We start from the raw sequence: 26,501 nt of genomic DNA, 5'->3' as shown, positions 1-26,501 counted from the left end.
TTAGACTTCATCGACCATTTTCCTATCGTCTCGGCACGTGAAGAAGGGAGCGCCGGTGAGGGGGAAGCTACGGTACGCAGACCACGAGGAGCGAAGGATGGAGAGTGGAAAAATACGAGAAGGGAGAGTTCTCCGGAGCCCGGGGACGGGGCTTTGGAGAAACTGACGGCTCCCGCGTTCTGCCGGAGCCCCGGAATTAAGCTGAAGGCGGGAGGAAGAGGTGAAAAATCCCCACGGTTAACTGCCGTTAACAGTTGCCACCCTTCTGAAAAGACGTCGGCCTTGGGGGGGCTCGGAGCGAGCCAGAACAGAAACAGCTTGCCTGGGGTATCGCTGGGGTCGGACCGTAGGCGGGACCGGAAAGCTCCGTGGTTTATGAGAAACTTTAATCCTTGACACCTTTTCAGACTGCGTCCCCAAACGCGAAGTACATCCCCGTTCCCACGGGGGAAATCCTGGCCTCCAGGAATCGATAGCAAAATCCAGCGGGACCGGGATTCTGCTCAGTACATCGTTCCGAAGGAGATGTCTTCGCAGAACTCCTGACTTCCCGCATTCCTCTTCAGTGAATCACATTTAACTGCTTTCAAAAATAAAACGCTCTCCTGAGTCTCTTTTCCTCTCGGGGACCACAAGACCAGACCACAGAGGATGCCCGAGTCACGTTCTTAATTCCAGCCAAAAGGGGAAAATCCATCTTTTAAGGAAATCGCCGCTTCTGCTGCAACTCTTATCCCAGATGAACCCGTTACGGTCTGTTTTTCCAGCAGCGTCAGCGCTAACACCAGGGCACGGCTGACTCGCGCTGCCAGGCTAACACCTCCCAGAGAGAGGAGGCGATGCTTGTGCGCATCGCCAGAATTACTACCTGGGAAGCGCGCTGCAAGTTAAAAGAGGAAAAAAAAAAAAAAAGGCAAAAACCCAAAACGAAACCCTGAAGGGCTTCAGCCCCAGGAACCAGACTGCGAAATCAAGGCCCAGCTTTTAGCCGTGAACGCACGCGAGCTGTTCTGTCGACGTTAATGGAAGTATTGGTAGCGGGTAAGTTAAGCGTGGCTCTAAAGCGTTCGCAGGACTGGGACGTGCGCGGCTTACGGTCCATCGCTTTACAAATGCAGCATCAGGGGATTCGGGGGAAGCTCTGTTCGCCAGGCTTACACGGAAGCAACGCTGGGACGAAGACAGTGGAGCCCCTTCTCAGTTGAGACTTGCTCCAACGCATGCCAGAGTTTCACCACCTTCGCCCAAGCTACGGTGGCTGCACGTGCGCAGAGCTGCCCAAATCCACGGGCTCTACCCAAATATCCCAAGTCCCTTTGGGCTCTGCATCATGCAATTAAAACAAGAGATTGCGTGAAAACAAGCGGCACGAGGCATTCGGATGTGGACATAAATAAATAGCTAAAATGAAAGGGAAGTCAAACGTAAGACAGCAATCCTTCGTCACCGTGACCCGGAATAAAATGCTGATATCCATCAGAAGGCAGTGCCCTATTCTGCAGAGCGGCTCCTATCAGGGGAAGATGAGGCTCCTCAGCACCGCACTGAATCAGGCATTGAGTGAAGAAATGCCACAGAAATAAAATAAATTAAAAAACTTACTTTTTTTTTTTTTCCTTCCAACCACCCTTTTCAAAAGAATAAAACCCAACCCTAAAACACGCCCTAAAATAATCAGTTTAAAACTTCCTAAAACCGAAAGCAACTTATTCTGAAGGGGAAGAGGGGCAGAGGAACTCGGACTCTCCCAGAAGAGCCTGTGTTTCTGCTTGGCCCAGCTTGGGCCCTGCTCCCACACTCACACACACACTTCGCCGGACGCCCATTAACGCTAACGGGGCTGTTAATACTTAGAAATTCAGAATGAGCGTGAGTGTCCGCAGGACGAAGGCCACGCTCAGGAGCCTGGCTTGCCGGCCGAGCTGCTGGCACTCACACTTTCCGGTCAGACTTTGGAGATCCTTGGAAATACTTCCCCCCCCCCCCCCCCGCCTCTTCAAACACACCCTGTAAAAATCAGCGTGGCAGGTTTGCCCTGAATGGTTCCCTTCTTTCAGTCTCCAGAACCCGCAGGTCCTGCGTAGAGCTCATCTTTTAAAGACACTAAGAAAATTAATTGCCAATGAGAGCAACATCCATGAGATCGTCATCTTCCTCCCCGATCAAAAACTCAGGGCTAGGCCGGGACGGTCGCTCAGCCGAAAGGATAGCGCTGCTTGCCATGGAGAGAGACTGGTCAGCTGAAATCGGGGACTTAGACCAGCTCTCTGGCTTCATGCTGTGAGATTTCTTCTTGTCTCTGTCTTTATCTCGATCCCGATCTCTGTCCCGGTCTTTGTCCTTCACTTTCTTCTTCTCTTTTTTGTGCTTCTTGTGTTTTTCTGAGCTATACTCGGGCAAAGGCCTAATGCCGTCGTCAGAGCTAGGGCTGTTCTGATAGGATTTCTCTGCTATGGAAGAGCCCGACTCACTCTCGCTGTCTATGTTTTGGGGAGTGTATGCTGGTGACTTACTGTGGCTGGGAGAGCAGCGTTCGTGTTTTGGAGTAGATCCACTGATTAGAGGGGACCCATAGCTTTTGGAAGAAGCCATCTGAGGCCTTAGGCTATCCCCACCTCCTTCCCCAGGCTTCTGCAAAGTCACTTTGGCTTTAATGCTAGGGGAACCACCGTCGTGTTTGCTGATGATAATTTTGGCCACTCCAGTGCTTCCAACGTTTTTGGAATCTGAAGTCTTCTTGGAAGAGTCAACAGATCCTCCAGAAACAGAGACTTTAGATTTCTCTTTGTCGCTCTTCTCACGTTTGCCCTGGAACTCACCTCCAGACATATTGTGTTTGGAGGACATAGTATGGCTTGAGGAATTGGAACTTGGCCCCATTTGTCCATCCATTGGGTCATCTCCACCAGGCCCGCTAGTGACAACCCCGTGTTTAAGTTTGTCTATGACTGCAGTCAGAGATGGCTTCTTGTTTCTGCTTGGAGACTTGCCTTTGGAACTTCCATGCTGGTTTTGAGACGAAGACATGGAAGACCCACTAGACGAAAAGGAAGATGAAGATGCCGTCGAAGAATTTGATGAAGGAGGTGGTTTCTGTGACATAGACCCAGAGGATCCCATTCCTGAAGATGACTTCATACTTGAGCTTGATCCGGTCCCAGACATATGGGAGCCTCCGGAACCTGAACTGATAGGCGACTTTGCTTTAGACGACGGGGGAGTACCTGGGACGGGTTTCATGGGAGAAGCAAGCTTGTCAGAACCTCCCGAGGGCCTAGAATGAGACGGAGAGATGTTTGGTTTACTCATGGAAGGGTTCATAAGTGACGATGGCTTTCCTTGAGGTTTCATCTTGGTACTGCCGGAACCGCTGCTGAGGCCATGTTTGGTGATGGGGGAGGATCCAGGCTTTCCCACCGACTGAGCCGAGCTTTTGGACTGACCTGAACTTGAGCCGCCTTGGCTTGAGTAGAGGCTGCTGCTCATCTTTGAGCCAGAAGACCCTTCCGACTTGCTGCTTTTAATTTTGCCTGAGGTTGAAGAGGAGGAAGAAGACGAGGAGGAGGAAGAATGGCTATGATGGCTTTTGCTGCTGGAGGAGGTGACAGAGCCACTACTTGTATACTGGCCATGTGAAGACGGTTTGCCAACAGTCACTGTTCCTTTTGGGATCTGAATGGTTATTTTTGGAATAGGAGGAGTAGCTACACCGGGAGGAGTCTGAGATCGGCCTGAACTCCCGGGAGATTTGGACCCGCCTGTGCTTGCTGGTGGCGTGAAAGGCCTGTTTGATGAACTGTGAGATGGAGATTTCCCGTCTGTCTCCTGCTTCTTCCGCTTTGGAAGTTTCTCTTTACTTTTACCATCACTGGATGGCGTCCGGCTGCGCTTCCCCGGCTTCCCGTCTATCCCGGGACCTGCCATGTTACTTCCAGAACCATTGCCTTCCTTTACCCGTTTCTGAGACTTTTCTTTTCCTAAATCCCCTGTATTCAGTAAAGGGCTCTGACCTCCACTGTGATGCTCCATGATGTCAGAGGACCCCAGTGCTTTGCTTGCAGCTGCAATAATACTAAAATCTACCGTATCGGACTGATTGCTCCCCTTAAATTTATTTTCCCCCCCATCAGCCCCCAAGACTTGCACCCCCAAAGTAGTTAGAGCCTGGGATGCGTAGCCCTTGAAATCATCAGTGTCTCCACTCTGACTGCTCTCATCAAAGTACTCCTCCCCAAAGCCACTTTGACTCTGACTGTTCAGCAAGTCAGGATTGAAATCTACTCCATCTGGAAAAAAATGGTTTGAAGAATCGCTGTTGGGGCTCACAGCAGCGTCTGCTATCAGGTCTGCCGGATCTGTGTACGGGTTCTCACTATTGTTCGTCTGAAAAACATCTGGGTCAAAGAGGGCACTTTGTGAATGTCCTGAACTAGAAGAGTCTCTTACTGGAGTACCAATGGGCGGACAGTCCTCATTAGTGGTGGGTAGCTTGGAAGCCTCCTCTGCTATATCCGAAAGGATATCAGTAACATCGGCTCCAATGCTGTCCGAACTAGAAAGTCGAACCATTCTCTGAATACTGGGCTGCGAGTGAGGTATAGGCTGTGGGTATGTAGTAGGAGGAGTGCTGCATTGGCTGGGTGCTGGAGTAATGTGAGGGGTGTCCAGGGTATCTGCAGTCATGTTGACATCAAAAATGGGATTCTGGGAGTCAACATCCATTGAAAAGAGCTCCCTCTGGAAATCATCCTCAGTCTGATGCTTGGGCTTGTCGGCCGGCATGCGGGACTTTTTTTTCTTTTGCTTATTCCCCCCAGGGCCCATTTCCATTCTGGGGGAGCCAGAGGAAGAGTTCTGCCTTTCGAGAGGGCTGCTCCCATACAGAGTGGAGAAATCCTGAGGGGGATTCTCTTTAAGAAGGTTCATGAGCATGGGGTGGTTCTTGGTGTTGCTTGCTGGTGAGGATACTGGTGGTGGTGTGTGATGGGGAGGGGTTGGACTCGAGCCAATGGTAGACCCCACATTCCCTGTGATCTGCAACAAACTAGTGAGAATAGGGTTCTGAGACACTTTGCTGAAGTCCTCCCCATGGCCCACCGAGTCATGCCTCTCTTTCATGCTTATGCTCATGTTAAACAAAGTAGTGATGGGCCCCCCAGGAAAAGTGTTTGTTGGGGTAGTGGTACCACTCATTGGGTTGCTGCCTGTGGTCATGCCATACCCTGGGCTGCTGGCTGGGGGAAGATTTTTCTTCACCATATCTTCTACTGTCTCTGCAATAAGGGACAAGGCTGGCGTGTCTGCTTGAATCGTTTCTGCTTTTCTGCGAATTGCTCTCATGGTGACGGGAATGGACATACATCTGCAAGACACAAGACAAAGGGTTTAGCGTGCGTTTTGCTGCCCTGCAGCGATGTTCACCGAAGACGTTTTAACAACTTCATCAGACATAAAGCAAGCAGTAAGGCTCTTGGGCGCACGAGAGCAAGAGGTCCAGGCACCGTAAACACCCTGCTGTTCTGCTTGTATTTACACTTATCCCATCACGCTTATCTAGCCACGAGACAGCTGTGCCTTCACGCGTTGCCTTGCAATCACAAAGGGAGAATTAATTTACCAATTAACTCTAATAACTAATAGCTGACAGATCATGATCTTCTTGTCAAAGCACAGGATGCAACCTGGGTTGTTACTCTGATTCTGCCAGAAAACCCCTTTGTCTAAGCTTGGCAAACCTAATTTCCTGCAACCCTGTAAAAATCAACGATAATGCCACATTCTACTCAAGGACGACAAGCCTATAATGTTCTGAAAGAAAAAATAGCTGTTCTCACTCAAAAGGTCTGTGCTGTGCCCTGTTAACATTCTGCTGTGCTCTGAATGGTGGCTGGCGTGGAGGAACCTTGATAAAAGGCCTGTGTAAATGACAAACTGCAGGGGAGCTCTTCCACATTTTACAAGACTTCGAAAGCAATCAACTACAGGAGAAGGACAAATAGGCAGGCACCTCAGACACGCACCCAAAAATAAGTAGCTATGGTTCAGCGTCTGGAGTGGAATTTTCAAGAGGGCTCCAAGCCTTCCCCTCTTCCAAACAACCACTACCAAAACTCACCCACAGGTACAGAACGGCTCCAAAACCACCAGGATAAATATGAGCTAGACACAGAGTTCATCTGTATGATTTGGAGTGCACGGTGGCACAAAAAAAAAAAAAAATCCATCTTACCTTTGAACAACTTTGGCAATGAAATCATCTGTACAGATAAGAGCATCGGACAGCCCTTTGTACAGCTTACAGTTCACGTGAGTAGAGTCTTGCACATCCATTACCACTAAAAGAGAGAAGGCATTTGGAAAAGATCAAAATCCTGGTTACAGCGGAAGAAAACCCTGCCATCCTTCCCGTAAACACGCTCATGCTTTTACTAAGTCCACTTACCACACACTAGGGAGTCATTCACAGGATGCTGAAAGGATACGCTAAAACAGGAGTCAGAGAGAGGACAAACTTCAAACTGCAGGATCCCGGGAGAATCTGAAAGACATGGGAACTGTTAAATTAGGGAACGCGGGAGATGAACCAGAGGAACCAGCTCAATTCCCCCATACAGAATTAAAAAAAAAAAAAAAAAAAAAAAAAAGAGAGAAAATAAAAAAATAAAAAAAATTTTAAAAGGAAAGCGGCATAGGCCTCATTTCTTATTCCTACACCTGGGGAAATTACCCAGGGTTTCTTATCATCCACACATTATATTCCGCTTGATGCGGTACCCACCTTCTTTTAAAACTGTTCGCTTGACGCAGCTGCCAATCAGTGTGTTGTACGCCACCTGATGTCTGATCAAATTGAGGATGAGAGGAACCCGTCCAGGGTGCTGGAAGGCGATTTTACTAATCAGAGTTCCTTGAAGGCTTCTTCCATCTGGGAGAGGAGCATCTTTGTTCAGAAAGTAACAGTGCTGCTGTCCTGGAAGAGCCTGACAAACAATTTCTGCTTTACTCCAGCTACTGCTGGGTACAAGGCAATAACAGACATCTAGGAAGGAAAGAGCAGGCCCCAGATCCAGGTGACGCCAAGCCACCTTTCTGGCTGAAAATGACAGCGACAACACTTTCCTTCCAATCTGAATAAGCAAAACACGATTCCGGCTCCTCAGAAGTGGTACTGACAAACAGTATTCACTGTCCCCACTAAAACAGTTTCATACGGTACGGCATCCCTTCTGAGGAAAAGAGAAATCCTCTGAAGTTAACAGGAGATCCGTCACTGACAAGTTTAAGAACTAGGATTTCTCCCAAAGTGATGCGATTCATTCAGCCACACATTGCAGCCCGAACAAGAGGAAGGGACAGAACCTGGGAAGGCTCAGTCCCACACCTCTGCCGTCACATTGCTGCTCTTCAACAGCAATGGATTTTTCATTACCTAATTCTCCTCATCACTGTGGTCATGTCTGTATCGGAATCCTAATGCTTGGATAGCACAGTTTTTGCCTAGGAATAAATGCCGTACCAGTTTCCTTTATCCGACTTGAAAGATAACTGAAACAGATGAAAACCCCCAAACTGCTCACCTACAAGTGTAACGCCCTGGTTGTAACAACATACTTACTGCATAGAAGCGCATATTGTGGTTTAAAGGTAGGGGATCAGCCTCCTTGGATAATTCAAACTGTGTGATCAGCTCATACAAGGGCACGAATGGTGGTGTGTCGAACAATGGAATACCTGAGGGGACAAGAGGGCACAGAATGATAGCACCTGGGAGCCAGAAGGAGACGGTGGGTCAGAGAAGGCGTTACCACCTAGTAAAGGAAACCTATCCAGGTTTTACTGAAAACAGAGCACAAAACCTCGAGCAACTTTTCTGGCACACGCGAAAAATTAGCAGCAGTTTATTAATAAAAACCTAGGGAGTATCCGTCTGACAGACCTGCGACCCACCTGTGCAGCCCTGAAGTTTCTGAATGAAAGCTCGAGACACTGGAATGGGACGTGGGAATTTCAGGAAGAAACAAGCTGGTAAGTCCACACTGTTGGCACTGGTGATTGACGAGAAAGACGGGGTTCTGAAATATTGGGTTAATACAAGATCTTATTAGACGCAGGGCATGACTCTGGCTTCTGCTGCGAGCGCCAGACATCCCATCTACTGTTTGCTCAAATACGAGCAGATTGTTATACCTTCTTAAAAATTAAGACACTCCTCAGAAGCATGTCACATGCCTGAAATACGTATTTCTTGGCTTAAAGACAGCACGTAAGTGCTTTATATAATGCTACGACATCACGCAGTCATCGCCCCACTCAGACTTCAACAGAGGACTGAATGTTGAATTTGCATCTAAACGAGGCCACTGAGAAAGGCCTGGCAGACACGTCCTTTGCTTACCCTTTGCTGTCAACTGGATGAGAGCCCATAATCAGCGGTGCAATTGGCAGTTTGTACATAGCCATGGTTCCCTCAACTGTTACTGACACATTCATACCCAAAGACCGAGGAACTGCGAGAGGAAGCAAGAAAAAAAAACCACAATGACATAAGCTGGCGAAAAAAAACCAATGCAAGCTTTACGAATTAAATATCACTATGGTGGAAATATCTTGCTTCCTTCACAAGGCAGAGTTTTCAGTGTTCACCTTTATCACTAAATGGACTACAGCCAAACTAGTTATGCTACCTAACGCTCTATTTTTCTCTTGCAAGGTAGACCGATTGCATAATTCTTAAAATACATTCCAAATACATTTGCAAGCTTGTAGTATGCTCTTTACAAAGCAAAACAAATAATGATTTTGGACAATTTCACCCTCTTCTTTCCCGAGACCAGCCTCAATTGGAATTGGTGCTTGGTTTTGTCATTTCAGCGAGAGACAGGTGTCCACGTACATGCATAAAAAATAATCTTCCAGTAAGATGGCAGAGACACAAGTATTCCCACAACAAAATAAATCCCATGTTAACGATGGAGTTCACCCTAAGGAAAAAGGCTCTGTCTGCAGGCTGTCACCCCACCACCCTCGGTAGCCGTCCAGTTCAAACTCCAGAATAGCCACGGGGTTCAAGACGGTCAACTGAGCCAGCATTTACACACGGGCTTATTAAACCCGTCTCCTCCGTAAGTCAGCCTATGATTTTCCTGTATTACAGGGTGACAGCAGAGGGGAGCTAGGCTGTTGGAGTTCTGCTTTCTTCTCTCCTTCAAGCAGTAGTAGTCCCCACTACCTTCTAAAGCCGACCTACCGTTGTTCTCATGCAAAATAACGGGGGCTCCAGTGCCATCTTCAAATAAATCATAGGGCGAGACATAATACTTGAGATTCATCAGGAGACCTGTGGGAGAGAAGCTTTTGAACAGGCATCCTGACGATACAAGTTAACCCGATCATTATTAACCCCTGCAACCACACAGTATCTGCACTGTAACGCAGCACGCACTGTGCAGAGCTGCTAGGGCATCTTGAAGGAGTTGTTCTCTGCTGTTAAAGACACAGACATGGCCATCTGCCATAAAATTACCATGTGTGGCTTTGTAAAGAAAAGCTGGCTTTCTGGATCATGTGGGACTTGCAAACACTCAACCACCTTGTCCCTCTTTTAGTCTGATGAGCATTTTCCATTACTGCCGTCAGTTAATGTGAAACTAACGTCCGTAAAGGGGACCCCGAACAAAGTAATTTTGATTCTTTTCTTTTTTAAGTGTTAATCAAAGATACCTCCGCTCCTGGGAGTGAGATAGCCAACACTGCCATGAAGAATCTTGTCGAGGGGATTTGCATTGGTGGCTTGCCTGCAAGAGAGGCAATCACAGGTCTGTAACAAGCCAGTCATTCCTGAAGCCAAAATTCACGTGCTGATGGCAGTCTAAGATTTTAGCTCAACATACACACTTCTCGGTCACAGAGAGGTAGCGATCTTAAACTTCACACTGTTATAGGCAAAGCAAAAGCTACTTTACTCTCTACAGCACGGATGGTTTATCCACCGAATCTACAGCAGTGAAAGATGGTCAAACGTTTCTCTCTTTCTTACTGTAAAACACGTTACCGCTAATCCATCTAGTTACAGACTTTTTACCTTCCAGACTTTCTTTCAATTGATTTCTGCAGTTTAAAAGGAAATGCTCAGAAAGCTCTAAGCAATTTTTCTCTCTATACATCTGTCATTCCCCTGCCAGCAGGGGGAATGCCCTTCTATAGCCTCAGCACCGCGCTTCTTAGCAGTGATGTCAGACCACAGAGGCACCGATGGGACACTTCCTGGATAAACCGTACTCGGCACGATCAGAATCAGCCAACATGATGCAGCGTTAAGAAAAAACAAACTGACAACAAAAAACAACAAACCATATAGATGTCCTTACCAGTACATCCCTGCCATTTTTGAGAGATCCAACTCTAAGGACTGCAGAGCCAAGTACATTTTAGTTTTAAGTTTGCTGGGGGGGGAAAAACCAACAAAACGATGTAAGAAAAATTGAAAGGAACAGTGCAATGAAATCCAACTCTCAGAACTGCTGGCTGACAAGCTGCAGTACTTGCCATCAGATTGAGCATTTAGAAATTAGAACTTTTCATTCTGCGTTCCCACCTCACATTAAATCCTCCCTACCCCTGTGTGCACATGCAAGCCATGGTGATGAAGTCCGTAGGATCACACACGATGAAAATTTAAGCACAGAATGAAAAGCTTGTAGATTTGTTTAATTTTATATATGTGGTTGTAAATAAATATAATACATATTCTAGACTTACTTGTCTCCTGGCAACTTATACAGGTTCACAAGCCCCCTGAGATGCTTAGAAAATTCATCGAAATTTTTCTCTCTGAAAGGAAGAGGGAGAAAAACTAACGTGTACTCAAATTCGTAGCAGATAAGGTTTCGTTTTAAAAAGTTCTATTAATACAGACACTAAGTCACTTAAGAAAAGACTTTTGCTACATGAAAGCTACAAAATGCTTTCTTTAAATGATCCAGCTTTGGTGATTCTGATGAATGTTGTGCTGTGGCTTCCAAGACACCATGCACAGCAGTCAGAATCAGAAGTACCTGAACCAAAGCCAGAAAATCCCCTGGAGAAGTAGAGAGACTGTGGGGAAGGAACAGTTATGAAACATTTTGCGTTTCCAGACATAAAATAGCATCAGATCAATACTGCAGAGAGAAGCCTGTCAGAAAATGCTACAAACGACTCTTGTTGCTCACCTCAGATGTTGCACCAATTCTGGACAACTCTGAAAAGGAAAGAACATACAACGATATCAATGTCGAATGCAGCAATTTCAGTCTTTGTGCAGCACAGCAACTGTAAAATATTAGGACAGGAAAATTTCTGAGCATCAGCTTTTCATGAGAAGCAACACAATGCTCACAACTACACATTGCTCTGGTTCTAGTTCTGTTCGTCAACCCCCTCTGGGAAAAATTCACGCAATACCGTTTCCTCTTAAACGACTGATTTGAAATAAACTTTTAAAATTGTGAAGCCTTAGGCTGAAAACCTATGATCTGATATAGAGATATTAAAAATGGTCTGTTTTCAGAAGAGTGGCTAGGCCAACGTAAATAGCAAATTCAAACTCTCAGACATGTGCAGAAGGGAAGTAAAGCCATTTTCTTTCAGCATTCCACGTTTTAGTAACTTTCCTTTCACAGATCTAAGTTTTATAAGATTAATTTCCCTATCCTTCCTCCAGAAACAAAATTCTCGGAAGCACAGCGATAACTTCCTCAAATAATTTTGCCAGTCAGAAAACCACCCAGAGGAAAAGAGAGACCATCAGCAAAACGGTCCTTGCACACGTGCGCTACATCGACCAGATTAACCCACAAGAACAGACTACTCCACGGAGGCTCTTACTTTCCGTTAGAACAAGCAGCAAAGGTGCAGCGCGGAACATTAAATATAACCCATTTCCTCTGCTCAGGCAGAAGGGAGCCAAAATGGCAGTTCCAAAACCACAAAGGTATTACCCTCATCTTTGTCAGTAATACATACCACAGGGTTTTCTCCATGGTGAGCCACCTTGACATCACACAGCAGCCCTGTAGGATCTAACTGGACTTCCACATAGAACATGTCTGAAGTGATGTAACATTCAGTGCCATTTGCACTAAGGTGAGATCCAAGGCTTACATACAAAACAAAACAAAAATTGCTATGAGATGCACACAAAAAACAATCAAACCAGCAGTGAGATTACGATGCGTACAGATAAACAGGAAAAGCCTTTGCCGTAAAATAAAGGAGGAGACCTACCCATTTTGCCTAGCTATAGACTCTAAGCGATCTGTCATGGCAGGCAGGGAAGATACTAGACGGAGAGAGGAAAAAACAAGGCTTGGTGAAATGATTCGACATTTCCCCAGGAATAAGACATCAGCCTTAAAACCGACCTCAACTCGTTGCTCCCTCCCATGTCTGCTCACACCTTCACATGTGCAACTATATACGTTACCTGCACTCAAAATACAGGCAGAACAATTTGCATGGAGAAAAACAAATGTTCTCAGAACTGCAAAGAGAAAACGGATTTTCTTCCGCAAGTGGAATTCAGGTATGGGCAGTTACAAGAAAACTAACAAAGGCGATCCTGCCTGGTACCGACTGGCACCGAGATAAGCGTGCTTATGTAAACGTGAGCACACATGCAGTGGGAACACAGTGAAACGTGCTAGCAACAACCTCGCTCGCTTTTACGATTTGGAGTATTTCCGTAGCATATCGCTGTTAAGCAGTTTGTAAAGCGCGTGCACAGAATGTACCAACCTTTTAATGCCTTCTGCAACGTCTCCAAACAGCTCACCAGATGTTGGTGCCCCCCAGAGTTCATCACAACTCGCTTTTCCTTAGTCAGAAAAAAGAAGAAGAACGTCCTTTTTGTGTATCACTCGGGAAGAAGGAAGTATTGCAACTTTTGATCAGTCAAGTGAGATTTACTTAGGTAATTAAAAGAAGATTAGATTTCATTCCAAAATTACATCCTCATTTTGATTCCTGTAGGAGAACAGTATCCATTTTGGAAGCAGGTAACAAAGGCGGGCCTGAAATGGATTTATTTTCTTTTAAGCAACCTGCTCATCTCGAAGAACAGACTGTAGCAACTTTTTGACAGGAATAAGCTAAGAGAAATAATGAGACAGGAAACTTTTAACACCACAATACATGCAGAAACCACTGATGTAGCTCTCCCCTGCCTCCTGCTCCTCCTTCCCTCCCACCGAGAGACCAATATTTCAAACTCATGTTTGACTAAGCCAACGCCGAGTCTTGAACATCACTGAACGGGGAGCAAATTGCTTTACGAAACACAGCATCCTGAAACAGCAAGTGGCAGAACGGTTTGGGCTTCTCAGTACTGGCTGAAGCCACAAGTTTGACCCTTTTCCTGGCGCTGAGCTGACAGCTGCCCCGTGTCAATTAGGCTGTAGAGGGGGAGGCTGTTAATTAGGGAAGGCAAAGGCACGCCAGACAGAAAGGGTACGGACATCACTCCCTCCCCTGCACGCTGCGGGGTGTGAGAACTGGCACGCCTCAACCACACTGGCCCGGGAGGGAGCCAAGGCTTGAGCGAAACGTAAAGCACTTTGAAGAGATCTAACAAACCAGCAGCAAAGTTATTGCTAAAGAAACTTCAGAAACCCTCCTGCTCAGATCCCAACAATTCTCACCATGACTTGACGGACTAACTTCATGGTTTCTGTCCACGGTCTGTTTTGGTTGTACTTTGCGTGAAGCCTTTCTAAGAGGGTACTCATCTTATTCAGCTTCTCCGTTTCTGTAAGACAGGGGAATATTCAGAAAAGAGGACGGGACAGTATATGCAGTTTTACAAATAAAACAGTTTGGCAGTTGTAATGAAAATACTTTCCACCTTTAAGCTAAACATGATTTCAAAAAACTTATTTACTGCCAATTTATCACTGCGACCTAGACCTTAAGGTTAAGTAAATGTTAAGGATACATCACAAGCTATCGAAACTAAAGGACCATAAAATGCCTACGGGCCTGTTGGGAAAGGCCCAGCTCCTATTCTGCACAGACCCTGAGTGACGTGGCCCCATCGGGTTAAGTTCTGGCATGACAGGAACATATTGGGGCGCTGTTTGAAGATACAATGGCATGGCCTAAAGATGAAGCTTCCCCGGGAGAGGAAACGGAGAGCGTAGAAAACATTGTGTTAAAGAAGCGAGGTTAAGCTTCGTTTCCTGGATTCCCCTTCACTGTTCTCTCTTCCAGCTCTCCAACTTCTTGCACAGTAAAGATCTCCGCAGACCCTCCCATCACCGAAAACCTCAACCAAATCGGTCCGATTGCCAGCTGTCACAGATTCTCTGATCAGACACACTCCTACCTCACGCTAGCTTGAAACCCGAGGGCTGGTGTCTCCTCGGTGCTGTTCGAGAGCCAGGGCACGGCTCCGAACACCGTGAGATAATGAAGCGGTGGACGACAGGAGGGGTCACGGATCTCTACCAACCTAGAACATACTCAGCCTTTACAAAACACCCCTCATATCCCACAGACTCCCATCTACTACCTGTGGCTCCACAAGCTCATTTCTGTATGTTTTAGAAAGTCCCCCTGTTATGAGTATCTCCCCGATGAGAGAAAAGCGGGGATACAGGATCAGTGACTACGCAAGAAACTAGCGTTGGACAGTTTAGCTAAAAAAGTTCCAAGATGAAATGGTTCATTTTTTCCCTACTATCTAGTCGGACACATGCGCGAGGAGAACGCAGGTTTCAGGAGTACTACAATTTTGTCTTTTTTTGCTAAGAGACAGCTTTTTCTACACTTGCATTTGTCAGAAAATCCCAGCGGACATCACTGCCAAAATAAACCCCGTCACTGGCTCTAGCGGGTCCAAGGCAAACAGATGTCTACAACATTTTAACTGCCACGGCATGCAACCCTGTAAGCCCTGACCTGCAAAATTTCAAGGGTTTGTTTTCGTTATTGAGGCATGTACAGTTCACAGACCCGATGCTGACCCTATCAAATCCGAGCGTAAGAAATGAATAAATGTTGGCTAGGCACTTTCAGACACTTGAGACCTCTCAGCTACGTCAGAATCACACAACGGTTGAGGCTGGAAGGGACCTCCGGAGGTCACCTGGTCCGAGCCCCCTGCCCAAGCATGGCCACCTACAGCAGGCTGTCCAGGGCCGCGTCCGGACGGCTTTTGAACCTCTCCACGGATGGGGACTCCACCACCTCCCTGGGCACCCTGTGCCAGTGCTCGGGGCACCCTCAGAGTGAAAAAGTGTTCCCTGACGCTCAGGCGAGGCCTCCCGCCTTCCAGTTTGTGTCCGCGGCCTCTGGTTCGCACCTGAAACGAGCCGGGCTCCCTCTGCTTTACGCTCTCCCTCCAGGTATTCACGTACATTGATAAGATCCCGTCAGGCCCCGCGACAGGGAGAGTTCTGCCAGACCTCAGCAAAGTTACAGCCTCACGAGAGCGTTCGCCTTTATTTTCTTCAAAAACGGAACCACCCCGGCAGCCAGCACGAAGACCCAGAGGCCCGGCCGGGGGGAGCGAGTCACGGCACCGGAGAAAGCCCGGCGCGGTGCCACCGGCCGCGGGATCCTCGCCCTCCCGCCGGGCCGCAGCCCCGCTGCCGCCTTTGCGGGAGACACCTCAGCCCCCTGCCCGACGCCGAGCCGACGCCGTCCACCGCGCCAGTGCCTCGGAGACGCCGGGCCGGGCCGGGCCGGGCCGGGCCGGGCCCCCCCCCCGCCTCCTCACAGGGCCGGCGGGAAGCCTTAGCGCCAGCCGCGCCCCTCCGGCGGCACTCACCCTCGGCGCCGCCCGGCGCCGCCTTCATGCCGCCGGCGGGGACGGGCGGCCCGCGGCGGGCCGCAGCGCCGGCGTCGCGTCAGGCCGGGAGCGGAGAAGGGAGGGAGGGAGGGAGGGAAGGGGGGGTGCGAGCCGCGGCCGGGCCGCTGCGCGCCGGCCTCACACGGCGGCGGCCGCCGCCATCCCTCCGGCCGCGGCTGCGCTGCAGGCGCGCGGCGCTCCCGCGTCTCGCGAGAGCCGCCACGTCTCGCGAGAGGGCGGGCGCGCGCAAGAGTGGGCGGGGCGTGTGGCGGCAGGCACCGCCCCCCCCCCCCCCCCCCCCGCCCTCCAGCCTCCTTCAACCGCGGCGGCGGCGCGGAGCGGCCGCGCGTTCACCGGCCGCGGTCAGCCCCAGCGGCTCGGTGGGCGCGTTCCTCCCGGGCAGGCCGGGGCGGGGCCCGCCAACAGCCTTAAACCTCAGCCGGGAAGGAGGAGCGGCGGGAGGGCGGGGGCCGGCGCGCCGTGACGGCCCTCGCGGCGCTGCGGGGCGGAGCGCGCGCCTGTCCGCCGGCGGCGCCTCCATAAAGCTTTGTTGAGGGGCGGGCGGGCGCGCGCTGCCCCCGCCCGGCGCCCCAATAAAGTTTCACTCGAAGCCGGCGAGCGCGTCATCGGGCGGCGCGCGCGCGCGCGCGGGGAGGCGGCGGCGGCGGCGGCCCGGCTCTCGCGAGAGGACGTAGCGCGCGCCCCCCTCCCATCTCCTCCGCGAGGTCTCGCGGGATCCGGCGGGGGCAGCCGGCGGGGCGGCGGCGCTCTCGCGAGAGGCGGCCGGGTCTCGCGAGAGTTGGCGGGTGCCCCCCTTGGACGCGGAGCCGTTTCGCTTTGGGAAGTGAGCGGGGGGCGGCGGCGGGGCGCGGCGGGCCGGGCCGGGCCGGGCAGGGCAGGGGGGCGCGGGCGGCGGCGGCAGCGCCCGGCGGACCTTCCGGCTGAGGGACCCGCGCGGCGGCCCGCGGGGCCCGGGCGCCCGGTGCTGAGGGGGTGGGGAGGGATCGCGGGCCCAGGCCCCGCCTTCCCGGGGCGCCCCCGCGGCGGCGCTGCCCTCCGGGCCTGGGCCCCTCGGATGAGGCGGTGAGGCCGGTGCCCTTCCCCCTCCCCTCCCGGTTCCTGCCCCCCTTCCGCCTTCTCCGGGGGCCTCGAGGCGCCGCGGGGCCGCGCTCCCTGCCCCGCTCCCCATGTAGGAGGGGGTGTTGGCGGCAGGGAGGGCCGAGGCCGGGGTGAATGGTGCGAGGAGCGGGCGCTGAGGAAGTTTGAAGTTTGGGGGTTTTGGAGGATTCCCCCCCTCCCCTCTCTCGAGCACAGTGGAGGAGGAATGCCAAATCCGGAGAGACATGGGGGCAAGAAGGATGGGGGCGGCGGGGGGTCCTCGCAGCACGCGCCTGGCAGCGGGAGTTCGAACAGCAAGGAGAGGCACCGGCTGGCCTCCAGGCACAAGAGGCATAAGTCCAGGCACTCCAAGGAGTCACCGCTGGCGGCCCAGGAGACAGCGGCACCCTTGGGCGCGATGATCAAGCCGCTGGTGGAGTATGACGACATCAGTTCAGACTCGGATACCTTCTCGGATGATGTGGCCCTCAAGCTGGACAGGAGGGAGAACGAGGAAAGGAGGGCGGACAGGAGCGAGAGGATACAGAAGCACCGGCACCACCAGCACAAGCGCATTCGTGAGCTGATGAAGAGCAAACAGGCAGAAAAAGAGAGGAAGTTAGAAAAGAGCCTGGAGGCATCCAGCAGGTCCGGGTCCACCAAGGAGAGAATATCGGGATCCTCCAAGAGACTCCTCGAAAGCGAGGAGCACCCGAAGTCGCTGTCCTCAAAGAGTAGCAACAAGGAGTCTCGGTCAGCCAAAGCGCACAAGGAGAAATCCAGGAAGGATCGGGAGCTCAAGTCCAGCCACAAAGAGCGCGGTAAAAGCCATCGGAAAAGGGATGCTCCAAAAAGTTACAAAACAGTTGACAGTCCGAAGCGGAAATCCAGAAGTCCTCACAGAAAGTGGTCCGACAGCCCTAAATTGGATGACAGCCCCTCAGGAGCCTCCTACATCCAGGAGTACGATCTCAGCCCTCCCCGCTCTCACACATCCAGTAACTACGATCCCTACAGGAAGAGCCCCGGCGGCTCCTCGCGCCGGCAGTCGATCAGCCCACCCTACAAGGAGCCCGTGGCTTACCAGTCGAACACTCGCTCTCCCAGCCCTTACAGCCGGCGGCAGAGGTCCATAAGTCCCTATAACAGGAGGCGCTCCTCGAGCTACGAGAGAGGCAGCGGGTCGTACAGCGGGAGGTCACCCAGCCCTTACGGCCGACGGCGCTCCAGCAGCCCTTTCGCCGCGAAGCGGTCTGTGAGCCGAAGCCCCATCGCCAGGTGCGTGCTCTCTGTGTTGCCTTCCTCGCCCCGGGCAACGGGGGGAGTGTTTTTGGGGGTGGTCGTCGGGGGTGGCTCTGGGCACGGGAGGGGTTAACCCCCTTCCTCATCGTGCCTGATTTGGTCGCAGAGCGATTTGTGTGGAATTGCTTTGGGTGGGTTGATGGCAATCCCCTTTAAAATGGTGTCCATGCTTTGGAAAACACCTCCCTGACTGGCGGTAGGCAGCGTCCATGTTGGCTCTCAGCAGAGAGGCCTAGGGCTGAATGAGCTCCTGGGATTAAATTACACCCACCTCTGGAGGTGGCCCCTGCAGAAGGGCCGAGGCTCCTGGGGAGGGCTGCGCTCCGAGCCTCTGCGGGAGACGGAGCCGTTCAGCTCCCGATGCGGGATCTAGTGCACTCCCCTGGCGAGGAGTTCAGCCAGGGAGAATGTTTTCACCTATTTCTGGAAGCCTTTTTCTGTTTACTACGTGTGGAAACTTGATCACGCTTTTCAGGAGGGTGGCTTGTTTTGAGTGTATTTTGCTCTTTCTGAACTGACTTGTCTCTTCTCTTTCCTTGAATTAGAGGTGACCACATGTAAACTCCATCTTTCTGGCCTAAACTTTCTTTTCTCACTGCTAGAGTTGCTTGCTTCCATTCTGAAATCGGGGCATTCTGGAAGGGCAAGTAGGAACCAGCTGTATTTTGGCTTAACTATAACTTTCTCTCTCTTTTTTTTTTTTTCTTTAGTCAGTAACCTTGCTACAGAAGGAAACTGTTATTTGAAGGTAGTTCTGTGTGTTTTATTTCAGATGTTCGTTAATCATCCTGTTATATGCACGAATACATAGTCTAATGTTGACTCTTTTTTTTTTTCCTAGCTTCAGCTTATGTTAAGTGAGTTTCCAGTTGTCACCATGGGTGCTGTGAAGCTTTGGTTGTAGCTCCATGGCAATTAAGATGTGACCTGGAATGTAATCGCTATAGAAATGCTCTGCGCTGTGTTAGCTGTGCTGCATCCTCTGGTCCAAACAGGAGCTGCGAGTGAAGAGGCTGCCTCCAGAGCGCATTTATGTGATTAGCAGTTCCCAAAGAACTCGGGGCTCTTGGAATTCGGCCTTCGTTACTAGAGCTCTTCTCTTAACTTCAGGAATACTGTCTTCCACAGTGGGCTTGAAAGGGTGCCTTTGTCCTTGCTGTAAGAGAGGTGTATTGGGTTTAGCACCCTGGAAGCTGTTACGTAAAATCTACTTATTCTGCTGTGATTTTACATAGCGAAAATTTCCTTCAGGCTGTTTCTCCTCTGCCCCGTTTTCTCTGTGCACACCTGAGGGGTGCTGAGGGATGTCTGTCTTCTCCCTCCCCTCAGTTCTTTTTGCCCTGGTGGCACTGCTCTTACGCGGTATTTGCTAATGCTTTTGGAAGAGTAAGAATACAGTAGTAGGAAACGTGTGTGTACTTCATGATGCAGTTGTGTATCGTGGCACCTGTTAAATGTCCATGTTCAGCCCTAACCAGGGAGAAACCACGTGGAAACTGGACTGGCATACGAAGAGGCGGTTTCTTTCCCCCCAGGTTACTCCACTTCCCAGGCGAACCTGAAGCTTACTCTTTCTGTAAACGGCTGGTTGCTTCTGACTTGAGAAATCAAGCAGTTGTTCTCTTTTCCTGATCTTAATTATGGGAGCAACTTTGAAGCGCTTTGCGCTGCTTCCCTGAACTTGCGTACCCGCGTAAGAAACTTTTTAAGGGCATCTTTGACTCACTGACAAAATGCTGGACCCCAAACCAAAATAGATTCCAAAGGTTACTTACTGTTTACGCTCAGCTTGTACTGGGTTCTTTGAATCTCTGACTTCAATTGATAACCTGCTACTCTTCTCTCTTTGCTGGGCAGATAACTTCCTGACTGTGTGATATATTCTTTTAAAGCAGAACAAAAAATACGGATTATGCCTTCAGAGAACATCCACCTGAAGTGATTCTAGTGAAGGGACAGAGGGAATTTAATGTGTTTCCCATACGTTAGGCGAACTGTAAGTTGTAATTCATTGTTGGTCTGTAGGGTGAGGCGGTTGGTGTACGTTTATGGTCAAACGTCCGCTCCAAAGCCAAAGGTGGGGCTGCCCCTCTGCTGACGGCTGTTCAGGAGCTCCCCCGAAGGAGTGGATGGGCTGAGCCTTCCTTGCCAGCTTCGCTGAGGCCAGCTTTGGTTGATCTGCTGCAGATGAGCGCGTAAACGGAGGCAGCTGACTTTGCACCCGAGTAGCTGGGGAGTGACTGCATGGTCGCTTCTGTTGGCTCCTGCGGAGGGGCAGGAACAGCTTGGGAGAGAAAACGTCTTTAACTGGCACACTCACTTAGGCAGTGAACATCTGACTATGGCTTAAATTCTTCAGAGGAGGTAACGCAGGCTTTTCTGGGACACTGAATTATTTCCACTGACTGACAATACAGGGTATTTTTAGTGCATTCTGTGTTTTCTTTAATCTCCGTGTCCAAAATACAGTGTTAGGAAACTGAATCAATGTGCTGTGCTGATTGGAGAAAATACGGAGTGTTTGCATTTCAAATGGCTGTGCAAAACAACTTGCTTTCAATTTAGGAGGAAATGAGGATGATTTGGTCAGTAGGGAAAACAACAGATGTGGCTTGCCATTCCTTGTAGCAACTGTTGTCGTTGCAGCTAAAACTGGAAGAAGAAATTCCAGGGTCCTTCAGCTTGCTGAAGGTGGGTTGTGCTCTGTACTAAGTATAGCAGCAAAGTGTGAGTGTGTGCACGTGCTGTAGTAGTGGCCACTGTTACGCAGATCCTTGCCGCGGCAAAAGGTTGTCGGGCGTTCATAAATAAGAAACGCTGGCCTTCTGTCTGAGCTTGTTTCCTGAGCGGTTAGAGCACGGGGCGTGCGGTCAGCCTTCCCAGATACTAGTTTGCACTTTACTCTTAACTTCTGTTGTGGCTTGGAGCAGGTAAAATGTTTTAATGTCTGTAGGTGTTCCTAGGAGTTTGTATAGTGAATAATATGGAAGGACGTAGATGTGGGGCTTTGTTCTGCCAACCGATTCAGGGTCACCTCTGCTAACGGCTATTAGCCGTGCTCGTTTTCAGCATGAGGAGGTCTGGAGGGTTCTAACATTCCCTCTTCCAAAGACTGTTCTAATCTTCTGATTGTATCAGTTAAATTAATCTAATAACGCTTTTTTTTTTATTTTTTTATTTTTAGATGAGCATTCATCTCTGACTTCTTCATGTTAATTCACAGTCATCATGGTTAGTGTCTTGTATTTCTAGTTTCCCGTGCTAGAGAGGCAACAAGGTGTTTTTTAACCCCAGAGCATTTTTATCCAGGGAAGGAACTTCACGTGAGACTGAATTGCCCCCCGCCCACCCCTGATAATCTTAGCAAAGCAAGTAAGCTGTAGAATGTTGCCTCAACGCACGTTAAGGGTGAAAGGGGTAAAAGTGCTAACTAACCGGCTGCAGGTAAAGCCACAGAAAGACCGTTCCAGAGGATGGGAAGAGTATGTTTAAAAAGCAAAATCTGCCTGTGCATCTTCTGTCTTATTGCGTCTTTTTGGAGATATCCAGCGGTGATAAAAGCAAGCGTTGCCGTGGAAGACCGCCCCTCAGCAAGCGCAGTAGCGGTGTTGAGGCTGTTGATGGTCTAATGATGTGAGGTAAGATTTGTCGTAGCGTGGTCTGTTGCTGGCTGCGCTGATACAGCTGGGAAAGCAGACAAGCTTCTGGATGCGGTGCCTTTTTCAGGTCTGACAAAGAAGCCGTAAACACCAAGCTGGAAAACAGGCTTAGAAACAACAGCTCTTTGTAGAATAACTATAGGTAATTATCATTAGACAACTGAAGGGAGAAAGCGTGAGGAGCGGAGAAGACTACTGGAAGGGAATTAGTGGATTTAGTCCTGGTGGAACAGGGGAGCATGTATATTTGCTGATGGAAGGTCAGGGAGTCATCCCCAGCCCTCGTCAGGTTGGAAGCGCTGGTTCCGCGGTGCAGCTCCTTCCGCAGCAACCCTTGCGTAAGAGGGTCCTACCCTGAGCCGCGTGCTCCGTCTGCGCACCCCACCGCTTCCTCCAGCGTTACCTTTCCCTTGCTTGTGTCCATGCGGGTGTGTCTGGTGGCTGCATGTCTAATGTAGCACTTAAAAATAAGGTAAAATTGCACTTTTAGAGACGTTTATGCCAGATCTGCTGAGTGATCTTGTCGAGAACGTTGCTCTGCAGCCAGTTGAATTGGAATAACTGTTGTGGGGTAATCATGGGGAAGGACGGGAGACGGGGAGCAGGAAACTGAGTATCGCAGCATCTTAAAACAGTCCATCCTGAAAGAATTGTAATAGGGAATGCTAACCCCCGAACTATTTGTGGTTGCAGTAAACTACATCCTACAGGATTCATTAGGAATGTTTTCCTTAGCCTGCGAATGCCTTTGAGCATAGTGAAAACGTAACGGCTTCTTCAGCTCCTGGCAACTTTGCACTGGGCTGCGGCAGGTGAACTGCTATCCAAGTGGTAAGCTGCGTCCGAGACCGTTAATTCGTTAAGCGGAAACCTTGGAAAAGGAGACGATCCTGAGGCAGCGTTCCCGTTACAGAACAGTGTGTTGAAGAGGAAAATAGTTGAGCGACTTCAGATGACACTTTCTTTCCTCCTTCTGGTTGTGTATTTATTTTGTAAGTCTAAAGGTAAGGACTACCTACAGTCGTAGTGTTCTCTGGCCACTGTTAGCACGAGGTTTGGGGTTGTACTTACTAGTGAGAGGGCAGAGTGCTTGCGCTGGGAGTAGCAAGGGAAGAGGGTTCTGTTAAACTCCACACCGCTGCGCAGCGAGACCCTTCCCCTCCCGTGCAATCGCAACTGTGTCCAGCCTTGAAGGTGCTGGTGGTGCCTGGCGAGGAACTTTGCGTTAGTCTGTCTCAGTTCTCCAGTTTATTTTCCGAATGTTTGTTGTCTCAGGATAATATTGTGTAGCGCTGTAAACAGTTTAGATCTTGTTAATTACGTTCCGAGTATGGTTACAAGCGACCCAGCATCTACTGTGTTTAAACCTGCTTGCTATTAGGTGTTTTTCATAACTACTGTGGAACTGTGTTTTGAGAGAGTTCCGTGTTTTCAAAACTAGGTATGTTCTGACTAATACATCACAGAATAAAAATAAACTTTGAGCATAGATTCTATTATAGTGTTCATAGGGTCTGATCTCAAAATTTCTCATTCTCCTGTTGGCTCACGCAGCTTCTAAACCCATCGGAGCCTACCACGTGTACAGTTGAAGTATGCTGTCTCACAACCTGCAAAATCCTAGTTCCCCTTGAAGTGGAGGAAACGGTTCTGTCTTGTCGGTAACTTTGACGTGGACACTGGAAGCACCAGTTTCCAGTTCCATTTTATTTTTTTATCTTGTTTCCACATCAGTCTCCGGTCAGCTTGTGGTTACTGCCGTCTTCTGACTGGGTTCACCCCGTGCTCACGGTGCATACCCCGATGGCGTGAGGTGTTTCCAGCCTTGTTGCTTGCATCACAACATAGACTTTCAGTGTGGTTTTCTTATTTCTGCATATATACCTAATTTAGAGCCCATTTATTGTAGAGGAAGACTGAGACCCTCTGGACATACCTCAAACAGAATTAAAATTCCTGGGTTGTTTTTTTCTTCTCCTGAATCACAGTATGCAAATTTGAGTTCTGATGGTAGTAAAAGAACCAGAGGAAAAATTAGCTTGAAGTGAGATGTTTCCTGAGGCGGCATTCCCGTGAGGGCAGTCATATTTTATCCGTTGTTTCCTTTAAAGTTGTACATAATTACTGTGAAAGATTCGTAAAACTGCCAGCTCATCCTCTCGACTGAAGTCTTCTGTTTAGTGCGTGCATCTGTGATCTCGTCTTTACCTTGAGGCTTGTCCAATCTTGATCCTTCATTTCTGTCTTAACGGTATGATTGTGAGGGTAGTCCTGACATCGGAAGGCTGGATGATGACCTGAAACTTGTACTGCTTTAGTCAATAAACTCGTTTCAGTAGCTTTAGTCTCTCCTGACAGGCGTTATGGACTGTGTGAACTTAGTTGACAAATAATGGATTCTAATTGTTTTCAGAGAGAGCTATTGATGTTGGTGTGTAGCGCAGAGGTTGAGAGATGCTTCGTTTGTTTATCTTCTCCCTTTTCTCTCCACAGGAAGTCTGTGAAGTCCCGAAGCCGAAGTCCTGGGTACTCAAGACACTCATCATCTCACAGTAAAAAGCAGAGGTCTGGGTCACGCAGTCGCCATTCCAGTATATCACCGACAAGGCTACCGCTGAACTCCAGTCTGGGGGCAGAACTCAGCAGGAAGAAAAAGGAGCGAGCGGCAGCGGCAGCAGCTGCAGCCAAGGTGGATGGGAAGGAGGCAAAGGGCTCACCTGTTTTCCTGTCTAGGAAGGAGAACAGCTTAGCTGAACTTAAGGAGTCTGGAACAGAGTCTAAAAAGGTCATCAAAACTGTTAAGTCTGAAAAATCATCTTCAGATACAGAATTAGTTAATTTACTGTATACGAATGCAGAGACTAAAGCCCCTGCAGAGACGACAAAAATCAAGGCAGAGGAGAACTCTGAGAGGAAACATCCTGTTCCAGTTAGAGATTCAAAACAGACGGGAACAAAAGACTCGAAGCCTGTAGCAGCGGCAGAGGACCTCCTATCTCCAAAAGAGACAGAGGCAGCAGAGAAGGAGATTCCACCCCCACTACCCTCAATAAAATCGCCTCCTCCACCTCTGCCGACAACCACACCACCACCTCCAACTCCGCCGTTGCCGCCTTTGCCGCCATCACCTGCTGTTCCACCTTTGCCACCATCCCAACTGACTCCCGTTCAGGTCCCTACTTCAGCCCCAACGTCTTTGCCATCTTCTGCCCACCCAAGGACGTCTACTTTATCCTCTCAGGTGAACTCTCAGTCCTCTGTCCAAGTCGCTACAAAAACACAAGTGTCTGTGACGGCTGCTATCCCACACCTGAAAACTTCAACGTTGCCTCCGCTTCCGCTCCCCCCTATTTTAGTTGGGGAAGATGACTTGGATAGGTAAGGTCACACAAGAGCATCCTGTTTGCATTTAAAAGCAAAACGTTGAAATAAACAGATTCTTTTGGTTAGTTTGACAGTTACTAGCTTATCCTGCAGGGTATGCTGAGGACTATGCCGCTGGTATAAAAGCATTATTGCACGGCCATTCCTGGTTTTGGCCTTGTCAGGTTTACGTGGAGAGTTTTATGATCCTGTGCAGGTAGTTACATCTTATCTCGGTGAGAAAGAGAGGTTTGGCTGCTGGTTTAATGCTGGTTAGTAAAGGTTTCACGTCGCTCTTCGTTCATATTTATCACAGTAATGAAACACGGATCTGGAATTATGCACCCCTTTGTGTTGCAGCCATTTGCACAGGCTTATTTTGAAATTGCTTTTTTGTCTAATTCCTCCAAAACCTGTACTTCAGTAAGAGGAAAGAGCTTAACAATTCCAATACAAGAACACAAACCAGAGCTGTTTCTCTTCCAAATTCGTCGAACGTGCAGGCTATGCCCGCATGTAAAAAATGGCATTGGTTTAACTTAAGTATTGTCTTAACTATTGAATAATTAATACAATCCTTACTGCTTAAGAAGTAGGTATTGTTTGTTTGAAAAAAGAGTTTAAAAATGAAAGAGTGAAACTGCACCTACTTCAACTTTCTGTTTCCTGTCATTTCTAATCAAAACATGCCGACTTAATTCTGTCCTGTAATTGTAGCTCTCGCTGCTCTGGGTCTTGGCTGGTGGTGGTCTTGGCTTCTAATATGAACTTGTCTGAAAAGCCTTGCTGTGGGGGGGAAGAGGGGGAAGGAACAGAATATCCAAAATGGAGGTGGAGAAGAAGAAAAACAAATCTTTTTTTTTTTTCCCCCCCTTTTGTAGCTGTTAGTATGTTGTAGTGCTGTTAACGTAAGGTCATCACTGATATTTTTTTTTTTTTCCTACTTGATCTGCTTAGCCTCTAGTTCCCTAACAACTTTATCTTTCCAGCCATCGCTAAAGATGTACTAGGTATCTCATTGGTTAGTAAAGCATGTTTTTTAATGAATAGTGTGTTACACGATACTTACGACTTGCTATAATTACCCTGTGGTTGAAGTGAACACAGTGTGTTACATACTCGGATTCATTTAATTGATTTTCATGGTTTGTCCTGGTATCGATGTATATTAGGGTAACGTTGTCACTGCGATCAACGTAAAAGTTAGGCTCGTGCGTGTTTATGGTGCCCCTCCTAAGCTGTGTCATGTTGTT

At 49.1% G+C, this 26,501-nt stretch overlaps 2 protein-coding genes across 5 annotated transcripts in view; one reads left to right on the top strand and one right to left on the bottom strand.

The window, feature by feature from the left end:
* Positions 1-1,983: 1,983 nt before the first annotated feature.
* On the bottom strand, positions 1,984-15,867 carry MED1 (mediator complex subunit 1). Of its 3 annotated transcripts, XM_076356987.1 has the most exons (18): positions 15,806-15,867; positions 13,677-13,783; positions 12,775-12,853; positions 12,265-12,319; positions 12,004-12,136; positions 11,211-11,239; positions 10,759-10,830; positions 10,368-10,442; positions 9,721-9,794; positions 9,248-9,337; positions 8,396-8,507; positions 7,948-8,072; positions 7,616-7,731; positions 6,779-6,980; positions 6,443-6,538; positions 6,230-6,335; positions 5,222-5,362; positions 1,984-5,044 (listed from the first exon to the last, which is right to left on the bottom strand). In XM_076356987.1, the coding sequence occupies exons 1-18, from the start codon at positions 15,831-15,833 to the stop codon at positions 2,113-2,115; spliced, it is 4,572 nt and encodes a 1,523-aa protein (XP_076213102.1). In that variant the 5' UTR covers positions 15,834-15,867; the 3' UTR covers positions 1,984-2,112. The 3 variants fall into 3 exon arrangements, with proteins under 3 accessions (XP_076213102.1, XP_076213097.1, XP_076213098.1); XM_076356982.1 differs by having other exon boundaries at positions 1,984-5,362; XM_076356983.1 differs by lacking the exon at positions 15,806-15,867 and adding an exon at positions 15,338-15,549 and having other exon boundaries at positions 1,984-5,362.
* A 980-nt stretch (positions 15,868-16,847) lies between these two features.
* The window catches only part of CDK12 (cyclin dependent kinase 12), a 28,531-nt gene continuing 18,877 nt past the window's right edge, over positions 16,848-26,501 (top strand). For both annotated transcript variants that reach the window (XM_076356934.1, XM_076356935.1), the window contains exons 1-2: positions 16,848-18,202; positions 24,379-25,263. In XM_076356934.1, coding sequence (XP_076213049.1) covers positions 17,151-18,202; positions 24,379-25,263 — 1,937 coding nt within the window. In that variant the 5' untranslated portion in view covers positions 16,848-17,150. The remainder of the gene's footprint in view (positions 18,203-24,378; positions 25,264-26,501) is intronic.

The sequence above is a fragment of the Aptenodytes patagonicus genome, chromosome 20 (genome assembly GCF_965638725.1).
Source record: "Aptenodytes patagonicus chromosome 20, bAptPat1.pri.cur, whole genome shotgun sequence".
Taxonomy (NCBI): Eukaryota; Metazoa; Chordata; class Aves; order Sphenisciformes; family Spheniscidae; genus Aptenodytes; species Aptenodytes patagonicus.
Note: the sequence above shows the minus strand (reverse complement) of the source record. Positions and strands in the feature narration are given on the sequence as shown.

Coding starts and splice junctions, on each gene's coding strand:
- MED1 (XM_076356982.1), bottom strand. CDS start 15,833: ATGAAGGCGGCGCCGGGCGGCGCCGAGG. Junction 9,338..9,720: donor TCTCACTCCCAGGAGCGGAG/GTATCTTTGATT, acceptor TCTCTCCCACAG/GTCTCCTGATGAATCTCAAG. Junction 8,508..9,247: donor TATTTTGCATGAGAACAACG/GTAGGTCGGCTT, acceptor TTCCTCTCGCAG/TTCCTCGGTCTTTGGGTATG.